Here is a 20,293-nt window from a genome sequence, read left to right as displayed (position 1 = left end):
GAAACATCCCTGACAACAATATCACCAAGTCGCCGGTATTCGCCACCTTCACCCCGTTCCGGTGCAATATCCGTAGAATCTCCCACATCACTCTCCCACCCCGAGGCATATTGCTCTTTACAGCTCTGGTCAAGTGGCTACCTTCTAGACCAGACTGAATTATCCTGGTGCTTAACATAGATATTATCCAATGCGTAGATATCCCTTCAATCCAATACTGGTCAAGTCTTCCCTGATGGTGTTGGTACCAACCTTTTTGGATGCTTCCTCTGAATCCAGGGAGGCAGCTAGAACATACTGCTTGCACTGTGTGGCCGCTCAACCGTACCAATTACCTCGTGGGGAGCAGTTTCTGTGAATTTTCCTTTGAGGTAGGCAAGTTGAGACTTACTGAAAGGTACTCTCTAAATAATCGTCCTGAAGTGGATCTCTAGGACGCGCTCTAGGGTCCTCAGCACCCTGCTCCTTGGACAAAACCTTGCTGAGCCCCACAGTGTAAACACGACTGCATCTCAATAGTCTAGGCCGACATTTATTTTTTTCAAGCAATCCCCTTATGACTGCCAATATTTTGCTAGCATCAGATGTCGAAGTTTCTTGAGATTGCAAGTCTAAATTATCGCATCACTTAACCATCATCCTAAAAAAATGAATCAATGCAAAAACATGGGCAAAAACTTGTTTGGGTGTGTAAAGTCATCCGAAAGATGCCCAAAAAACAGCATGCGTAACTTTCTCAGATCTAGATTAATTTGAAAGTGATTCGCCGAAGCGCTATCAACCGGCTGATATGAACGATCTTGATTGGCCTTGGGATGTTGCTACCTCATTTGGTTTCTTATATTTGAATCTCACGTGGAGATGCCGCCAAATCTACCATTGAATCATTTAACTGTTGGATTAGTATAAATACAGTTGGAAGTGGTTCAGAAGGCACTATTGGTTTTGCCTTTGCAGAAGACAGACTAAACGCAGCAAACATGGTAATTTCTATTAAGATGGAATGAAGAATAGCAGTTTCTAACTTTTCAAATCTTTCAGAAATTCATTGTTGTAGCTCTCGCTTTCATCGGTGCCGCTTCAGCCGGCTTCGTCGCCCCAGCTGTTGGCTATGCTGGTTACGGTTATGCCGGAGCCCTCGCTGCCCCAGCCCTTGGACACGCCTATGCTGCCCCAGCTTTCGGTCATGCTATCGCCACCCCATATGCCGCTGCCCCAGCCGTAGCCGCTGTTGCTCCAGCTGTTTCATATGCTGCCCCAGCTGTCGCTGCTCCAATCGTTAAGTCAGTCTACTCTGCTCCAGTTGCCGCCTCTGTTGCTCCAGCCATCTCATACGCTGCTCCAGCTATTGCTGCTGCTCCAGTCGTAAAATCCTTCGCCACTGTTGCCCCAGCTGTCTCATACGTTGCTCCAGTTGCCACCGCTGTTGCCCCAGCTATTGCTGCTGCTCCAGTTGTTAAGTCTGCCTACGTTGCCCCAGCTGTCACCGCCGCTGTTGCCCCAGCTTTCGGACACGGATACGTTGCCCCAGCTGTCTCAGCCTACTCTGCTGGTTTCGCCGCTCCAGCTTACACCGGTTACGGATACGGAATCGATGCCTGGAAGAAGAAGGCTGCTCATTAAATTTCCTAAACTTAGCTTTAGTTAATTTATTATGATTGGAATTGGCAAATAGACCCCTTTAGCTCGAAATTTGTTAATTTTTTTCTGACCTTATATCCGAAGGATTCAACAGTTTCATATAGGTGTCGCCCGTAGAATAGAAAAAGGTCATTGAAAAGGAATGTGGTATGAAGGGAGAAGGAACTGCTAATAAAAAAAACCCAAAATTCTCTGTTCCAACTTTCTGAGATCAGTACGCAAAATATATTTTGCTTCACACAATTTCAGAAAGGATTCAAAGTCTCTACCAAAAGAATAAGGATGGAGTAATTGGTTACAGCTTCATCAGATTGTGGACATAGAAAAACCTTCACGAGGCATTGATAATGTCGGAGATATCTGCATAATTTCCAATTTCAACCCAGTTGGGACAATGACAGAGAAGACTTTGTGCATGTCTTTTCTCATCCCCCAAAATTCACTGGTTTGATCATGACAAATATCTAAGTGCATCGTCCGTCGTCCGTCATTATGTCTAAATACTTGATGACAGGCTGGGAATGTATATCGTGGGTTGCAAATTTTATGTATCTTTATAGATGTGCACTTTTCTCTTCAGTGATAAGTACTACTTTCCTCTTATGTTCTGCGAGCGATAGAGCAGTACTATCGAACCTGCACTTAATAGTATATATTTCAGTCGCGAAAAATTCATCCTTTTCGAGGAAGTATGCAATAACCGCCACTAAAATGAAATCTGTGAAACCAATGGCAACCTAATACGGAAATCCAGGTTGTAATGAACTTAAGGGAATAGGAGAATCAAACGATCATCCTAAGTGACCGAGAACAACCTAGAGGGAAGGGCTATCCCAGAAACCTGAAAAGTTGGCGAAATTGACCGTGAAGATCCGTCCGCAATGACTGAAGCTCCATCAAAGTGCGCGATCGAAACGAGGCTTTGATCCCTCACGTGTCATTAATACAAAATCAGCGAGTCTATACCGATGCGTGGGTCCGCACCGGATTTCAAAATAGATAACAAACGAAAGAATTCACGGCGGCCTAACGATAAAAACCAGAATGCATCCTTTGGAATGCTGGCCTGACGATTTCAAGGAAGCGAGGGAATCTCAAGGGCCGCGCCTCAATCACGATCTGAGTGAAAAGAAACCATGACCGGAATTGTGATCTGTCGTGGATCTTCCCTCTCGACCGTGGCACTCGGGTCCGGAGACTTACGGCTCCCGTTTTTTTTTTTATTTTTCAATTTTAGCTCGCGTTCTGGTTGGTAAGTCATTCTTTGATTTTATTATTAACAAAGCCGCCTGCGGCTGCAAACCTCCAGCAGCTCGTCACTGATCACTGGTGGAATCGACGTCACATCAGGGAGCGTTTCAGGGTCAGTACCCCCCTGTTGTTGGGGAAATAACTCCTGAATTGTTTTCAACAAGAAGCCTTGGCCAAATTACTCCTTTTACAGACTCTTCGCCTTTTCAATTTTTAAGCTACCATGAACTTTCTCTTTTGCCGGCGTTGGTATTGGAGGAGATTGTAAAATTGACGAGCTTTTCCGGAATGGATCAAAATCACTCGTTTTGGCCAGCTATCTCCTTTTAGCCAATCAATCTTTGCTTTGAAATTGGTTTTCTTGGTAGAGCTGTGCTTCGTTTGAACACTTCCTTCTCCAAATTTAAAACACATGTAGCATTAGATGCCACGATGGCCAAGTTGTCAACCACCGAGGCACTACGGTCGACACCCGGGAGCTCGCTAACTCACTTAGAAAAGCCACCGGTACTGGAGTTCCGAGCCTCTGCACCGTAACTTTACACCTTCTCAATTCGTCCATGTTGGTTTTATTTTCTGGGTGTCCTTTCTATAGCCATTTTGGTCCACGCATCAGAGATGAGCAAACATTAGCCCATGACCAGTCAGAAAAGAAAAGTGAACATATATTTATAATACATGTCAATAGGTATGCCCGTATCGGGCAAGTGGGGTCGTGCCTGATAGGAGATTTGGAAACTCCTCATAGATGTGCTATGAGATCTAGACTGAAAAGTGTTCAACTATGATCTGAGAAGAATCTCTGGTCAGACGCTTTCTACCTTTAGAATGTCATTGTTGGTTCGTAGGGTGGAATCAAAGACGTCCTCCCAACCGTCAAAATTCTCCGAGCTGGGAAAACGGAAGGTTGGTATACCCAAGCCAATAGATTTGTGTTAATATTAAAATCAAAGAATGACTCACCTCTTTCGTCGATTTCTGAGTTGCCCCAAAACCTATATCTTGCATTGGCGTCGCAATATATCAACAGGTTGGATTTCTTTGGCGCAACGATGGACGTCAAATTTTGCAGTTCTTTTGGCTGAGCTTATCGGTCGTGATCCATGTAAGCCGAGGAAACATAAATATCCTCCGCTCCCACCTGCTCCAGTTTGACCGTGACTATGTCACTGGAACGCAGGTCTGGAGGCCTTCTGGAGTCCTTTGATGGTTCAGTTGCATCTAATCCAAGGGTCCTGGGTAAGTGTGACGCCAATGTCTTCCTTTTGGAAAATGACCAGCCGGTAAGGTCAGGCTCACTTCGAGGGTTGCTGATTTATCTGTGTTAGCCTCTGCATGATCTTGTTGCGTAAGGGGTTGGGTCACTCCCAGTCGGACCATCGATCTTCATCTCCCCAATATGCGTTGGCGGCGTCAGCTGAATCCAGGTTGACGTCCCGTTTTGCGGAGTGCGGAACACAACTTTCATCCTGTCTTTCTGATTCCGAACTCTCTGCTCATCTGTCTTAACGAGTGCGTTCAGACACTCTCCGTTTGTAAGGAGTAAAAAAGATTGGCTGTTTGCTTGGGCTTCCGGCTTCTTGGTAACTACCCAGTCGTCTATGGGAATCCTGGAGTTTTAAAGGAGCAGAGGTTGGGCGAGTTTGTTCATATCTATGCAAATCTCCGGCAAACAGATGCCAGCGGCCGGTTTCTGGTCCGGGAACTTTTGGTAGGGGATAATTTTTATTGAATCAGTTCGGATTTCGTGAAGAAGATCTAAGAGCGGTGCAGCTAACCTGGTGCCTAAAATAGCTAAAGCCGCACTCAAAGGGGGTAAATGTTGTGGAGTGATAATACTCGAAGTGAAGAAAGTCTTCCACAGATTTCATTGAGCGGCCGTTATTGCATACTTCCTCGAAAAGGATGAATTTTGTCCAGGTTCGATAATACTACTCTATCGCTCGCAGAACATAAGAGGAAAGTAGTACTTATCACTGAAGGGAAAAGTGCACATCTATAAAGATACATAAAATTTGCAACCCACGATATACATTCCCAGCCTGTCATCAAGTATTTAGACATAATGACGGACGACGGACGATGCACTTAGATATTTGTCGTGATCAAACCAGTGAATTTTGGGGGATGAGAAAAGACATGCACAAAGTCTTCTCTGTCATTGTCCCAACTGGGTTGAAATTGGAAATTATGCAGATATCTCCGACATTATCAATGCCTCGTGAAGGTTTTTCTATGTCCACAATCTGATGAAGCTGTAACCAATTACTCCATCCTTATTCTTTTGGTAGAGACTTTGAATCCTTTCTGAAATTGTGTGACGCAAAATATATTTTGCGTGCTGATCTCAGAAAGTTGCAACAGAGAGTTTTTGGTTTTTTTTATTAGCAGTTCCTTCTCCCTTCATACCACATTCCTTTTCAATGACTTTTTTCTATTCTACGGGCGACACCTATATGAAACTGTTGAATCCTTCGGATATAAGGTCAGAAAAAAATTAACAAATTTCGAGCTAAAGGGGTCTATTTGCCAATTCCAATCATAATAAATTAACTAAAGCTAAGTTTAGGAAATTTAATGAGCAGCCTTCTTCTTCCAGGCATCGATTCCGTATCCGTAACCGGTGTAAGCTGGAGCGGCGAAACCAGCAGAGTAGGCTGAGACAGCTGGGGCAACGTACCCGTGTCCGAAAGCTGGGGCAACAGCGGCGGTGACAGCTGGGGCAACGTAGGCAGACTTAACAACTGGAGCAGCAGCAATAGCTGGGGCAACAGCGGTGGCAACTGGAGCAGCGTATGAGACAGCTGGGGCAACAGTGGCGAAGGATTTTACGACTGGAGCAGCAGCAATAGCTGGAGCAGCGTATGAGACGGCTGGAGCAGCGTATGAGATGGCTGGAGCAACAGAGGCGGCAACTGGAGCAGAGTAGACTGACTTAACGATTGGAGCAGCGACAGCTGGGGCAGCATATGAAACAGCTGGAGCAACAGCGGCTACGGCTGGGGCAGCGGCATATGGGGTGGCGATGGCATGACCGAAAGCTGGGGCAGCATAGGCATGTCCAAGGGCTGGGACAGCGAGGGCTCCGGCATAACCGTAACCAGCATAGCCAACAGCTGGGGCGACGAAGCCGGCTGAAGCGGCACCGATGAAAGCGAGAGCTACAACAATGAATTTCTGAAAGATTTGAAAAGTTAGAAACTGCTATTCTTCATTCCATCTTAATAGAAATTACCATGTTTGCTGCGTTTAGTCTGTCTTCTGCAAAGGCAAAACCAATAGTGCCTTCTGAACCACTTCCAACTGTATTTATACTAATCCAACAGTTAAATGATTCAATGGTAGATTTGGCGGCATCTCCACGTGAGATTCAAATATAAGAAACCAAATGAGGTAGCAACATCCCAAGGCCAATCAAGATCGTTCATATCAGCCGGTTGATAGCGCTTCGGCGAATCACTTTCAAATTAATCTAGATCTGAGAAAGTTACGCATGCTGTTTTTTGGGCATCTTTTGGATGACTTTACACACCCAAACAAGTTTTTGCCCATGTTTTTTGCATTATTATATTTTTTTAGGATGATGGTTAAGTGATGCTATAATTTGAGTTATGATCGAAGTTAGCTTTAATCAGTTCGCCGGTCATATTGAAATTACTTTTTTATGTTTTTTGCAAGTGATAAAAATCTTAAATTTACATATCCTACATTAAGTCAATTCTCCCTTGGTTAGTTACTTTACTTTAGTCAACACGGGCTGATCCATCCCGTAATAGGGTTCTAATTACAACGACATTTTGAAATTGAATAAAATGTAGCCTTATAAAAAATAATATTTGTTTTAATAGAGGCTGTTCTTATCGACATGGCTACTTTAGGCTGAATTCATTAATCGTAATCATCAAATTGCAAAAAACGACCTCACCAATAACTTTTACGAATATTTCCTTTTCTCTCCTCATGACTGAGTAGGGACTTTCAATGTGTGGATAGTCATAACCCTATACATTTCCGTAAAGGGCAGAATGCGTTCTGTAGCTCAGAATTGAAACTTGACTGTAGATTACTACTAGTGGAAGCCATCAGGCTACAAAATTTACCTCGAGAAATTCGAACACGTTGGGAGTAAAAAGGATTAAAGCAAGGGACCTTTTTCCAAGGTTCCGGGGAATGCATAAGGACTGACCAGATCACCTTACGTTAACTTTCGCTTTCAACTATAGATAAGAGAAATTTTGAAAGGTTTCCAAGGTTTAATCCCCTTATACAGATCCAACCAACTTCCGTGATCCTACATAACTAGAATACCATAATGAAGGCGCGATATCCAAACTCTCGTTTTCTGAGATCCCATCCAACAGCCTCGGATCGTTGGAAGCTCACTTTCGCAGATTGAAATCATCTGACCTTAAAAACGCCGTCATTCCTACTTTCCTTGATTCCGCAACGCTTATAAGTTATCCACGTTACGTGTGTTTCCGCCACAGGATATCTTGCCTTCTCATCCTCCGCCAACTGGTGTAATGTTCTGACCGACAAGTATGAAGCTGGAGTCTCCCCAAATGATACAATCGTAGGGATGTATTCCTGAATCGATACATCTCTGGTAGGCCTGTACAGAGCCCGCTGAAAAATCCTGTGACAGAATTGCATTTTCACCATCCGGAAGATCTTTTCGATATCTGCTGAGATCGCGAACTCCCATTTCCTCCATTTTAGTAAGATCTGGGCGAAATCTTCTTGTAGTTTAGGTCCAATTTGATAACCGGATGATGAGGAAGGTAATAGGGGTCCCTATCCTCTCCAATGAAAGCGATCGCTTGCTCTATATGCCCTAACTCAATATAATCGCTGATGATCTTGTTATATTATTGGCGTAGCTGCGGATCCTTGTCTAGGCACCTCTCTAGTTGCTTAAAGCAAGCAAATGCCCTGTTTCAGGAATTTCCTAGTGGGGCGATAGTTTTATCCTCTGTGAAGGGTATAGTCACTGCGTATCTTCCGTCAGCTTGTTGGATCACAGAACTTCGGTACATTATTTCGCACTCGTTGTTTGCTGATATGTCCACCGGGGGACTGTCTGAGTCAAAGAATTGTTGCAGAGCACGGTTAAATTCGATGGTCCATATGCTTGATAACACAGTCTTCACTTGATTCTCTTTCGCAGGCACTTTGCCTGATAGTATCCAAACTAGCTTTGTTTCTGGTGCCATTAGCGGATTCCCTTTTTTATGCATCTTCCGATGATCTCTTCAAATGCATCGGCGCCTAGTATCTAATCAATGCCTGCGTTTGTGTTAAATGAAGGATCAGCGAGTTGCAATTTATTCATCCTTTCAGACTTGCCGACCATAGAATCTTCATTTGGCAGAAGAGTTGCTAGGAAATCCAGCACATATACTTCTACGCTCAGCTGGAATGTAGTTTCGAAGTTGGCCGCATGTACACCACCGATTCCCGTTATCGATACGAACGTTTTACACTGAACCAGTCTCAACTTGCTTGTTGCTTTTCATGATATGAATGAGGATTGTGATCCTGGACCGATCAAAGCCCGAAGTGTAACGCTTCCTTCTTCCGGCCGATGGTCCTTACTAGTGCTGTTGCCAATATAACGTCTCCCGTATGTTGCTTGTTCACTGTACTTCCTTCTTATAGTGTAGCAAGGTATGGTGGAACTTATTGCACTCCAAGCAAGTGCAGAGCTTGTCCATTGAGGGAAAATCTTTGAGATCCGATCCCTCATATTTTCCTCAAAGATGCAAAGTGTTTCGTTATCAAATTTCCGAACAGTTATTCTTATAATTATCGGATACCACTCCATTGTCGGATATCCCAGATTGCGGAGACCAGCCAGAAAATTCCAAATTGTGGCATACATGACCATAGTATCCACTGCGGACTTGTAGTCCAGTTTCTTTATGTCGGGGATGGAGTCCATGTATTTCGTTGTCGCTTGCCGGGTATTCGCGAACTGTTCTTCTAGGATGGCTAGCGCAGCTTCATAGTTACTGCTGGTTAACTGCAGATGTGACACCGCCTCCTTTGAGGCGCCTTGCAAGTGCCCGAGTAAGTACTGCATTTTTTGTAAATTCCCTAGCGTACGAATGACCGCTTTAAAAATTTCCATGAACTGACTCCATTCCTTGCTGAGCGCTGTGAATACCGGAATTTGTAACAACCTTGGTAGCTCCTGAGGTATGTACACCTGTGAATTGTCACCGTGTTCGTCAGTTATCCTAGCCATACCGCTTGTTTTGATACCTGTCGGTCCAGCTGCTTCCACGATGGCGCGACCCGTGATATTTTGCTGATCCGTATGGAACAAGGCTTTCACCGCTGCTAACTTTGCCTCCGATACTAGGTGGATGGTAAACCAGGGGTCCTTCGCTTCCAGCAAACGAGTCAGCTTATGATGGATGATGTAGTATTCATTCGTCAGATTCTCCAATCTTCCGATCTTCCTTTCGAAATATTCAGGTGTCTTGCAGTTTATACCGTCCTTTCGGTAACTCTTCTCCAACTGGTATCCGGTCTAGGCCTGGCTTAATAAGGAACTCCAGACATCCCCGTTTTGCGCCGAGGTCCATCAATTCAATATCCCTAAAAAGAGGCAGGGTCTGCCTCGTCTTCTTTTTCCACCATAGATATTGCCCTTATAGACTTTCCGGGTGGGATCATCCTCATCCATACGGATTAAGTGACCCGCCCACCGTAAGCTATTAAGGCGGATTTTATTCACAACCGGACGGTCATGGTATCGCTCATAGATTTCGTTATGAAGGCTTCGGAATCCTCCATCCTCATGTAGAAGGCCAAAAATTCTTCGGAGGATTCTTCTTTCGAGCGTGGCCAAAAGTTTGCAATTCTTCATGCTGAAAAGTCTCCGAGGAATACATGAGGACTGGCAAGGTCATTGTCTTGTACAGTAAGAGCTTTGATCCAATGGTGAGACGCTTCGAGGGGAACAGTTTTTGTAAGCTGAAATAACCAACAACCGTGTGCGGATTTGATCATCGTAGCTGTTATCGGTTATGGTTTTCAACCCAAGATAGGATAAATTATCAACGGTCTCAAAGTTGTAGTCTCCTATCTTTATTCTTCCTGTTTGACCAGTGCGGTTTGATGTTGTTGGTTAGTTGGTTAGTTGGTTTTTGGTGCTGAAGTTGCCACCATATGTTTTGTATCGCCTTCATTGATGTGCAGGTCAAGATCTCGCGCCAAACGCCGCCTGCTCGATCTGGATGAAGGCAGTTTGTACATCTCTTTCCCATGATGACGATATCGTCAGCATAGGCCAGTAGTTGGGTGGACTTAACGAGGATCGTACCTCTTGCATTTACATCAGCATCACGGATCACTTTCTCGAGGGCCAAGTTAAAGAGGACGCATGATAGGGCATCCCCTTGTCGTAGACTGTTGCTGATGTCGAATGGTCTTGAGAGTGATCCTGCTATTTTATCCGGCCTCGCACATTGGTCAGGGTCAGCCTAGTCAGTTTTATTAATTTCGTCGGGATACCGAATTCTCTCATGGCCGTGTACAGTTTTACCCTGGCTATGCTATCATAGTCGACTTTAAAGTCGATGAAAAGATGGTGCAACTGATGTCCATATTCCAACAGTTTTCCCATTGCTTGCCGTAAAGGGAAAATCTGATCTGTTGCTGATTTGCTAGTAGGGAAGCCTCTTTGGTATGGGCCAATGATGTTCTGAGCGTATGGGGCCGTCCGGCCTAGCAAGATAGCGGAGAATATCTTATAGATAGTACTCAGCAACGTGATACCTCTATAATTGCTACACTATGTGAATCTATCTTTTTATGTATGAGACAGGTAGTGCCTGTTTGCCAATCGTCAGGCATTAATTCACTGTCCCATACCTTGAGCACAAGTTGATGAACCACTTGGTGTAACTGGTCGCCTCCATATTCAACTAATTCAGCTGTAATTCCATCAGTTCCCGGCGACTTATGATTTTTAAGCCGATGAATTGGTGGTGGCAGTATTTGTCCATCGTCTTCAGTTGGCAAGACCTTCAACTCGCCCATGTTCTGGTTGTTCAGTAACTCATCAAAGTACTCAACCCATCGCTCCAATATGGCCATTCTATCGGAAATCAGATTTCCCTTTTTGTCTCGGCAGGATGAGCATCGAGGTGTATAAGGCTTCATCCTGCTGGTTTGTTGGTAAAACTACTGCGCCTGGTGCGGTTGCTCCCTGTACTTTTTGAGTTCACAGACTTGTTGGTTCTCCCAGACTTGCTTTTTCCGTCTATGAAGTTGCTTCTCCGCTCAACGGAGTTCGTGGTAAATCTCTGCGCGTGCCCGTGTTTTTTGAGAATGCAAAATTACTCGGTATGCAGCATTCTTCTGTTCCGTACCTAGCTTACATTCATCGTTAAACCAGCCGTTCCGACTTTTTTTGCGGCTGGGGCCAAGTATCTTTGTGGCCAATGGAGGATTCAATGATAACGTTCTTCAGGTGGTTGTGAAAATCATTTGTTGATGCTACATCTCCAGAATCTCTGTTGACTGCGGTTATTGCGGCATCCATTTCCCCCTTACAGGTATTGCGGAGGGCTGTGTTCTAGCTGACTTCAGTATTAACTCTCACCTGATTATCAGAGGGGATTGTAGGTGGTGTCGTATTTCGAGCTCGGAGCACCATGCCAACGAGATATGCGGTCCGAATCTATATTGACCCCCCTATATGTTCTGACATTCATCAAAGTGGAGAAGTGGCGGCGTCAATTTGGTTGAAAAGGATCCCGTCTGGAGAGACCCAAATATGTTTGTGGTCCGCTTTCCGCGCGACCTAGGTACTTCCAACGACCATTTCGTGCGATATTGCTAACTGAATAATCCGCAGTCCGTTATCATTGGTATCGCTATGTAAGCTATGGAAGCCAACGTATCGCCTGAATACGGGCTCCGACACTATTTGACTGTTGAAATCTCCAAGTTTGATTTTGATTTCGTACGTTAGACAGGTTTTGGTGGTCCGCTCAACTGCCCCGTCGAAGGTATCCTTATAACCGGACGGAATTTCTAGTCTGTTCCCTTTGCTTATTGTCGTATACTCATGGTTGGAACAATAAGCCTCTGTCATCATCTTGGACATCCTTGGCTGCAAGTGAGGACTTGTTGCTTATCAGTCACGCCTCCTTCATGTTCTTTGGTTTGACGAGTGTCGATCATTTGGTGACTGACACTGCGCTTACCCGTAGATGTCGCGTAGGGTCCTTTCTTATAAACCTTGGTAGGACCCAAACGATGTAGTTTACCTGAAGGCGATTTTCCTTTTGACATTATTTTGTCTAGAAGCAAACGAATTGTATTGGGATAATTTCTTATAAAAGATAGTTTTTAGAGAAGCGAGACTGAATTGAAAAATGAAGCTATGTCAGTTTCTTCTACAGAAATTGGGAAGTCGACGATTATGATTTGAGAAATTATTACCTTCAACCAAACACCCCTATAACCCCCATTAAAATTAAAAGCTGGTTGGCACTTCAGATTTTTCTAAGAAGATTGTGGAACCTTATTTCCAACACTTAGGCCTTTAGTAAGCCCATTGTACTAACCCATCTAAATCATCTATGACTGTAGCCGGGATTATTCGAACCTGCAACATGAGGTCGAAAGAGTGAAGCTGACGCTTCAACTACCTCGGCCATCGCCGCGCCCATTTACTGGAATACCAAATATAAGGTAAGCTAGGATCTGTGACTTCAAATTTAGGGAGTCTTGAGTCTACAATACGATTACAATGACAGCTATAGGCAAAATGGGCCTCTTTTATTATTAACTAGTTATCTCTAGGTTCCAATCGTTTGAATTGAATTAAGGCCAACTGGATATTTCCTTCGCCTGAAGAGTAGTGTAGCTAATATGCTCTAAATCGGGGGAACCACAAATTGTTTAATGATTTGCTTAATAAGCTTTTATCTAGTGCGTTGAAACTTTCTTTTATAAGACCATTCATTGGTTTCACTCCTCGGCCTTTTTTCCATGTGGTTGCAGTCAAAGTAGTTTGGATTCGTTAAATCAGCTATTAAACGCTTTTCTGTTGCACAACACCTTCTTATTAAGGTTTTATGCGTTGCGGATATTTTTTTAAGTGAGCCTCCTTTAACGGCAAATCAACTTCAAACTTTCCATTCTCAAATCATTGATACCTATTGATCCTATATTTCTTCTTCTTCTTCAGTCGAAACTTTTATTCCTTTTTATTTAGTTTTCGAAGCATTCAGTTAAGCTTTGTTGTGCTTACAATTGAATGTATCGACTTGGTGTTAACGATAGAGTATATTAAAATCCGCCCTCTTTTGTTTTTGTGCCCTCGTCATCAACCATCCCGAACTATGCCTTTATAAATGCCTACCCCCAGTGGTATGCCAATTTTTGCACTGAGTGCTTGGTCAGACAAGCCGAATCATTAGAACTGGCATTTAACTGGATGTGATTGATGGTCGTTGAAAGTAAGTCAGACGCTATACGACCCACATTCCTCCTTTGTCCTTTGATTGGAAATGGAATTTGTCCACCATAATTCCTCGCTGAAGTATCTACGCCAATTATACCATATCAACGCAGTCTCGTTTAAGTTTCAACAGTTTAAAATGGGAATGAATTTTGAAAATGTTGATCCAATAGCTCTTAAAGTAGTTCGCACTAGTTCGCACTAGTACAACGCTCATGATTGGCATTGCCAGCTGAATATTCCAGAACTTTCGTGGGTTCGGGCGGTTGCTTTGTACTTTGACTTCATTGGGTATACTCACTTCTTTGATTTCAAGATCCTTTGTTCGGTTATTGTCAGCCGAACAGTCCACATGCAGCTTTTGGGGCTTTTGTTGCAAATTTTGGACAAAGCGATTGATTCACCCTCGAACACTCGCTCTCCATCACTGCATCCAGAATCTTCTTGTATCTGTTGACTGACCCCAATTTTATTAACGCCTTCGCTTCTTTTTCTTGTAATCTTCCCAAAGATGGATTCAGTCATGGCCAAGTTTTCAGATAAAACTACTCCTTCTTCTCTCATCGATGCAAGAAGGTATTGTTACTTATGGAAATCCTTTAGGTGCGAACTGGCGCTTGAAACAGTTCATTGAATGATACCCACTTCAGATAGTCCGCTTTAAATTTGCCCTCAACTGCTTCGACGCATTAGTTCGTCTTTATTCGACTATAGTGTGGACCAGGATATAAGGATATTGGTTGATAGTCTCCTGATATCGGTAAGATGATAATGAAGACAAAATTTTGGGACTCCCGTTCCCATTTTAATTTCCTTCAATAGCTTTTAAAGAAAGGGATGTGCAGCGAATGTTTGTCATAGGAACAAACTCCAAATTGAAGGCCCAGAATAGCTCGGATATTCTTAAACCTTTTACAAGCACAGGTGAATTTACTCTTTGAAAATAGAAAAAAAATATGTTCTACAAAAACAAGTCTATTTTGCCAATTCCAATCATAATAAATTAACTAAAGCTAAGTTTAGAAAATTTAGTGAGCCTTCTTTTTCCAGGCAGCGTTAAGTCCGTATCCGTATCCGGCGTAAGCTGGAGCGGCGAAACCAGCAGAGTAGGTTGAGACAGCTGGGGCAACGTATCCGTGACCGAAAGCTGGGGCAACAGCGGCGGTGACAGCTGGAGCAACGTAGGCAGACTTAACAACTGGAGCAGCAGCAATAGCTGGGGCAACAGCGGTGGCAACTGGAGCAGCGTATGAGACAGCTGGGGCAACAGCGGCGAAGGACTTTACAACTGGAGCAGCAGCAATAGCTGGAGCAGCGTATGAGACAGCTGGAGCAGCGTATGAGATGGCTGGAGCAACAGAGGCGGCAACTGGAGCAGAGTAGACTGACTTAACGATTGGAGCAGCGACAGCTGGGGCAGCATATGAAACAGCTGGAGCAACAGCGGCTACGGCTGGAGCAGCGGCATATGGGGTGGCGATGGCATGACCGTAAGCTGGGGCAGCATAGGCATGTCCAAGGGCTGGGGCAGCGAGGGCTCCGGCATAACCGTAACCAGCATAGCCAACAGCTGGGGCTACATAGCCGGCTGAAGCGGCACCGATGAAAGCAAGAGCCAAAACAACGAATTTCTGAAAAACAAAAGTAGCGAATTAAAAACTGTTCTTCCAACTATCCGTCTTCAAGTTACCATTTTTGCTGCGTTTAGTCTGTCTTCTGCAAAGGCAAAACCAATAGTGCCTTTTGATCCATTTTCGTCTGTATTTATACTAAATCCACAGAAGATCAGTACCAAATTCGCGCAAATCTATCTCTCGTAAAAGAGAAAAATCTCGATAGCAACATCCCAAGGTCAAGAAATATTGTCTAAACTGGTTGCTTGTTAGCTCCAATTGGTCAAATCAATTAGAGATTAATCTACATTTGAGAAAGCTGAAAAAAAGATCTTATGAATGATTTTACACCATGTACCAATTTCATTGACAATTCATTTTATTGCAGCTTTTTCTTTCACTTGTGCGCTAAGTGCCAAAACTTGAATAAAACAAAAAGTTTACTGAATTAATGCATTCAGATACTGTTGCTAGTGTAGTGCTTGGTATAATAAATATATAAAGATATAGGGATTGATTTGGGCTGGAAGTGATAGTTTTTATTTTTGAACTACGGTGTTTTGTTCAATTGCAAAGTATTTGCTCCGGATACGAAGGCGGGTGCTTTTTAAAAATGATGTAATCATGAGTAATAAAAAGAAGGCTGAAAAACTGATGGTGACCGAAAGTTTGGTTAAGAAAGGCAGGATATGAATTGCGTGTGGTTATCAAAGTTCAGCAAGTTTCATTAAACAATTATTGTATTTTGCCTAGTTGGTATCTGTTTTCTAGTTTAGGCCATAATCTTGATTTTTTGCTCACTGGCCCGTAACCCTACATTTTTCGTTGCTTCTTCGACGGTCACGAACGTTTCTTTCGCGCCGAGGAAGAAACGCAGTAAGGAGTTGACATCATGTTCGTATGTTACCACTTGTCACTTGCTGACTAAAGGAACAGTGTACTTTTGGCGGTGGGATGGAAATCTTCAAAAGACACTGGTCTGGACACACCAGAATGTGGGATTTTTAGCCATTAAAACCACCCCCGACTCCCTCCTTGCCTTGCGGAACCACCCTTTTTATATTAGTATTAGATCACGGAGTGGAGTCAGCTTATTCCAGCCTAATCACCTTTCTTCTATACACGGCGCACGTGACCGCGTTTTTCTCCTCTTCTCTGCCTTTTGCAGTTTATTTTGGATAGATGGAATCATTCACTTGACCGCATCCCAATTCTCTTGTTGCGGTACCATTTTCGGCACCAAATTTTCTGGTACCAGCACCTCTCCTAGAGTTTCCTCTAGAGTCCTCCTTTCTTCCAGAAATCTCGGACAGTGAAAGAATACATGCTCCGGATCCTCTGGGACTTCATCGCAATTTGAACAACCGGATGAGGCCTCCAATTTAAACCCGTGCAGATATTGGAGATATTCTCCGTACCGAGTGAGAAACTGAGTGAGATTATAATGAATCTCAACGTGTCATCTCTCCAAATACTCCTTGATGGCATGAATGAGCCTATGTGTCCACCGATCCTTTCCCGATCATTCCCCACCGTTCTTTCCATTTATTTATGGATCTCTCACTATCAGCGTTCTTCGTCTGCGATAAGGGAAAGATTGGCTTCGCATTGTATATATTCGCCAACTCATCCGCCAAGATGTCAATCGGCAGCATTCCAGAGATGACGAATGCTGCATCATCTGAGATAGTCCTGAAAGCGGAGCATACCCTCAGGGCTATCCTCCTGTATACTGCACTCAGTTTGCTAGTGTTAACTGACATCCGCAACGCCTCCCTCCAAACTGGGGTCGCATAGAGCATGACTGAGGTCACCACCCTGGCTATAAGCAACCTAGAGGTATGCCGTGGCGCTCCCACGTTCGGCATCATCCTCGTCAGAGTCATACTAGCAGTGGGTGATTTATCTCAAAGATACTGCACGTGTTCCATATAACTGAACTTCTTGTCTCTCACCACCCCAAAGTATTTGGTGGTCGGTTAGGAAGAGATGATATGATTCCCGATTCTAATATAGGCGTAACTTCTTTTCCAGCGTTTAGTGATGAGTACCGCTTCTGTTTTACTCCGCAAATGTCAGCCCAGAGCTCTTTAGCCAACTTTTAACAGCACTGATTGCCTCGCCTGAGTATAACCTAGCATCTTTGAGATGCTTTTCGACAACAATCAGCGCTATGTCGTCAGCGCAACCCACATTATGGCTTTCTTCGGAAGGAGAAAATTAAGTACATCGCTGTACACCATGTTACAAAGTAGTGGGCCCAATACGGAGCCCTGCCAGACACCCGCAGCAACAACGTACTCCTGGGGTCGGTCATCAGTGTCATACCAGAGCCTCCTTTAAGTTAAACAACTATCGATGATAGCAGCAAGATAGGCGGGAATACCAACCTTCGCTAGGGGTTTGGGTATAAGATTCCAATTTGCCGAATTGAATGCATTTTTCTCCGTTCTTGTAAGTAGCTGTTGACAATAGCAATAGGTTCCAACTGGCCGAATTGAATGCGTTTCTCATGTCCAGGGTTACTACCACGCAATATTTGCTGGTGCTACCCTTCTGCATCTTCGGTCAAGCCAGTAACCAATTTGATGGCATCAATGGTTGATCTGGCTTTACGGAACCCATACTGTCGATCTGAAAGGCCGCCATGGCTTTCAACCACCGGAAGTAATCTATTATAGATTGCCCGCTCTAACATTTTTCCCACAGTGTCCAAAAGACATATGGGTCCATATGAGGATGGTTCACCTGGGGTTTATCAGGCTTAGACAGAAGTACCAATTTCTGCCTTATTGTCTTGTACCGCAGATCTCCGGCGGCTTGTCTCTGGTGATTGACGGAATTTCCGTCACATTCAGAGGTGGTTGGAATGTGTCGGTGCCCTCCTCTTGCTGAGGGAATAACCCCTGGATGATTTCCAGTAAGAGGGTGGGACACGTGATCTGCGGAGACGAACGGCCTCTGAATCGTTCCATCACGATTCTATAAGCACTGCCCCACGGGTTTACGTCCGCTTCTGAGCAGAACTCCTTAAGCATTTTCCCTTACTTTGCTGGATGGCGAGTTTGAGGGTTTTGCGGGCTGCCTTATAGGCGCACTCTTTTTACCCCTGGTCGACTCTACCTACCGCCTTCTGAGCCGTTCTTCTGGCGCGGTGGCAGGCTGATCGAAGGACGGTCAGTTCATCATTCCGCAAGTAATTTGGTCTTCTACAGGGGAATGAACACCTCCTAGGCGTGGACGCGTCACATGCGGCGATTGAACCAAATGGAGGGCTCTTCGTAGAGGCGCCTGCTTTATATGGTTGATCTAACCACACCTCTATGAAGGTCTGCTCATCCACAGATTTTGGAGACCAGCCTAAAATCTTTTTCTATGTCGGACATGATAGCTCTTTGCCCTGTGACCCGACGCATTTCTCAAAGAAGATTGTCTGGTGATCGCTGTGGGTGTAGCGTTCGCTAATGCACCAGCACATGCCACGCGCCAGGGCAGGGCTGTCAGGGGTCAGGTCTATAACCGAGTCTGACGCCCTTTTCTGAAAGGTCCATCTGCGCAAAAGCTTCTAATAAACTGGGCCCCCTATCATTCGATTCTCTGCTACACTATTCTAGGCCTCAAGCATTGAAATCACAGGCAATCACCTTTGGACTTCGTCCCCTTGCGTCGAGGAGAAGATTATCAAGCATTTGCTCGAGTTCAGACAGTGTCAAACTTGGTGGGGCGTAGCAGTTGCACATATACACCACTTATTTTCGGCCACACAAAGCCGCTGGCTGCCTAACTTGCAGTACATTGTATGGCCTCTCGAGCGCAAGCCCAAATCGCTCCACGAGTCAAATCTGTGACCCTTATGCCACGGTGACGGTTTCTATACGGTTCACTTATAATGGCAAATTCCATCTCAGATTCGAATGTGGTCTGCCCACCTAAATCCTGAGCGACCCTGCAATGATTCAGGTTTATTTGAATAAACCTCATTTTGTCATTGCAATGAGCCCCTTCTCAAATTCCGGACATTTTCCACCTTCGGCAATATGCCGGTTATCCTGTCCTTCCTTTACTTCGCACAATTGCACTCTGCGGCAATATGGGCTTTTCGTAAGCTCACAGCAGACTCCTGGGTAAGTTCTTTTAACTTGAATCGCTCCTTCAGAGCAGTGCAAATTTCTCCTTTAGATGTCACTTCACCGAGAGCCTTACATAGTATAATATATAGATCTCATAACTTTGGGCACGCATTGCGGTATTGTCCCCAAGTGAGTTTTTCACTTTAGTGCGAAAGTCATTAGTTTTTTTCTACACTGGATCCCTTTCTGGGTTCTTCGGATTCTGTTCGCATTTCCGCTCAGATCTTTTAGGTTGGGATCAGCTTTGACTTTTTTGAGTATCTCTGCGTAGGACAGATTGCCCTTACTGAAGATAACTATCGCATCTCGACGAGTTCGCACTTTTGCTTTTCGTTTCACTTTTTTGCTGGTGACTTTAGGCCACCCATCGTTTTCGTTCGTGTTGGGCTTCACAACGCTGGTCAACTTTCCTACATTTGCTGTATGCTTTGCTTCTTCTCAACTATTAGTGGTGGTCTTTAGAATTGTCTTTCGCCTTTTTTTTCCTGGGCGCCGGCTGATTATTTAGAGGATTCCCCTTTTTTCACGTACTCTTTTATTTCGCCGTACTTCGATGACAGTGTGGTAAGGCGTTACTTGGGTTCCTTGTGACACTGTTGGCACAGCAGAATTCGGCGTATCCTTCATATCCTTTTCCTCCATCTGCGATCTATTATAAAGAACTCTAATAGCCCTCACCATATTCTTTATGGCTTGTTGCACGTTGCGCTTGTCCTTGATAAACTCAGACTGCTCTACTATTTTTGACCCAAGCTGAGTGAAGGGTAATTCCTCCGGATCGGGGCTTTGCAATCTATGAGCCCCGACAGGATTACTCCTTTTATACGCTCCTTCACTTTTGACGTTTATTGACCTTGTCTGTACCTTATCCTTTACCGTCTTTGTCATTGGTGGAAATCTCATAGTTGATGAGCTTCTTTTGAACGGATTCCTTTCTTGGACCTGGACTACCTCCTGCTGTTGCGCATCTTGAACATATGCGGTGAGTGTTATCATGGTTTTTGTCGTCCAACGATCTGTTTTTAGTTCGTCTTTGTATGGTCTTGTTACCGGTGTTCTCGGTAAAGTCGTACTTCATTTGAACACCTCTTTCTCCACATCCAAATCGTTTGTAGCATTATATGGCAAGGTGGCCAAGTTGTCCACTACCGAGGTACTGCGGTCGAGGGATATTG

At 44.3% G+C, this 20,293-nt stretch overlaps 2 protein-coding genes across 2 annotated transcripts in view; one reads left to right on the top strand and one right to left on the bottom strand.

The window, feature by feature from the left end:
* Positions 1 to 850: 850 nt before the first annotated feature.
* Positions 851 to 1,692, top strand: LOC119648455 (cuticle protein 16.5-like). Its single transcript, XM_038050212.1, has 2 exons — positions 851 to 983; positions 1,042 to 1,692. The coding sequence occupies exons 1-2, from the start codon at positions 981 to 983 to the stop codon at positions 1,621 to 1,623; spliced, it is 585 nt and encodes a 194-aa protein (XP_037906140.1). The 5' UTR covers positions 851 to 980; the 3' UTR covers positions 1,624 to 1,692.
* A 3,705-nt stretch (positions 1,693 to 5,397) lies between these two features.
* LOC119647717 (calphotin-like) overlaps positions 5,398 to 20,293 on the bottom strand; it is a 28,484-nt gene continuing 13,588 nt past the window's right edge. The window contains exons 4-6 of the mRNA XM_038048810.1: positions 14,506 to 15,006; positions 6,128 to 6,262; positions 5,398 to 6,069 (exon numbers count right to left, since the gene is read on the bottom strand). Coding sequence (XP_037904738.1) covers positions 5,467 to 6,069; positions 6,128 to 6,262; positions 14,506 to 15,006 — 1,239 coding nt within the window. The 3' untranslated portion in view covers positions 5,398 to 5,466. The remainder of the gene's footprint in view (positions 6,070 to 6,127; positions 6,263 to 14,505; positions 15,007 to 20,293) is intronic.

Source organism: Hermetia illucens, chromosome 2 (assembly GCF_905115235.1).
Source record: "Hermetia illucens chromosome 2, iHerIll2.2.curated.20191125, whole genome shotgun sequence".
Taxonomy (NCBI): domain Eukaryota; kingdom Metazoa; phylum Arthropoda; class Insecta; order Diptera; family Stratiomyidae; genus Hermetia; species Hermetia illucens.
This window is presented reverse-complemented; position numbering and strand designations above follow the sequence as displayed.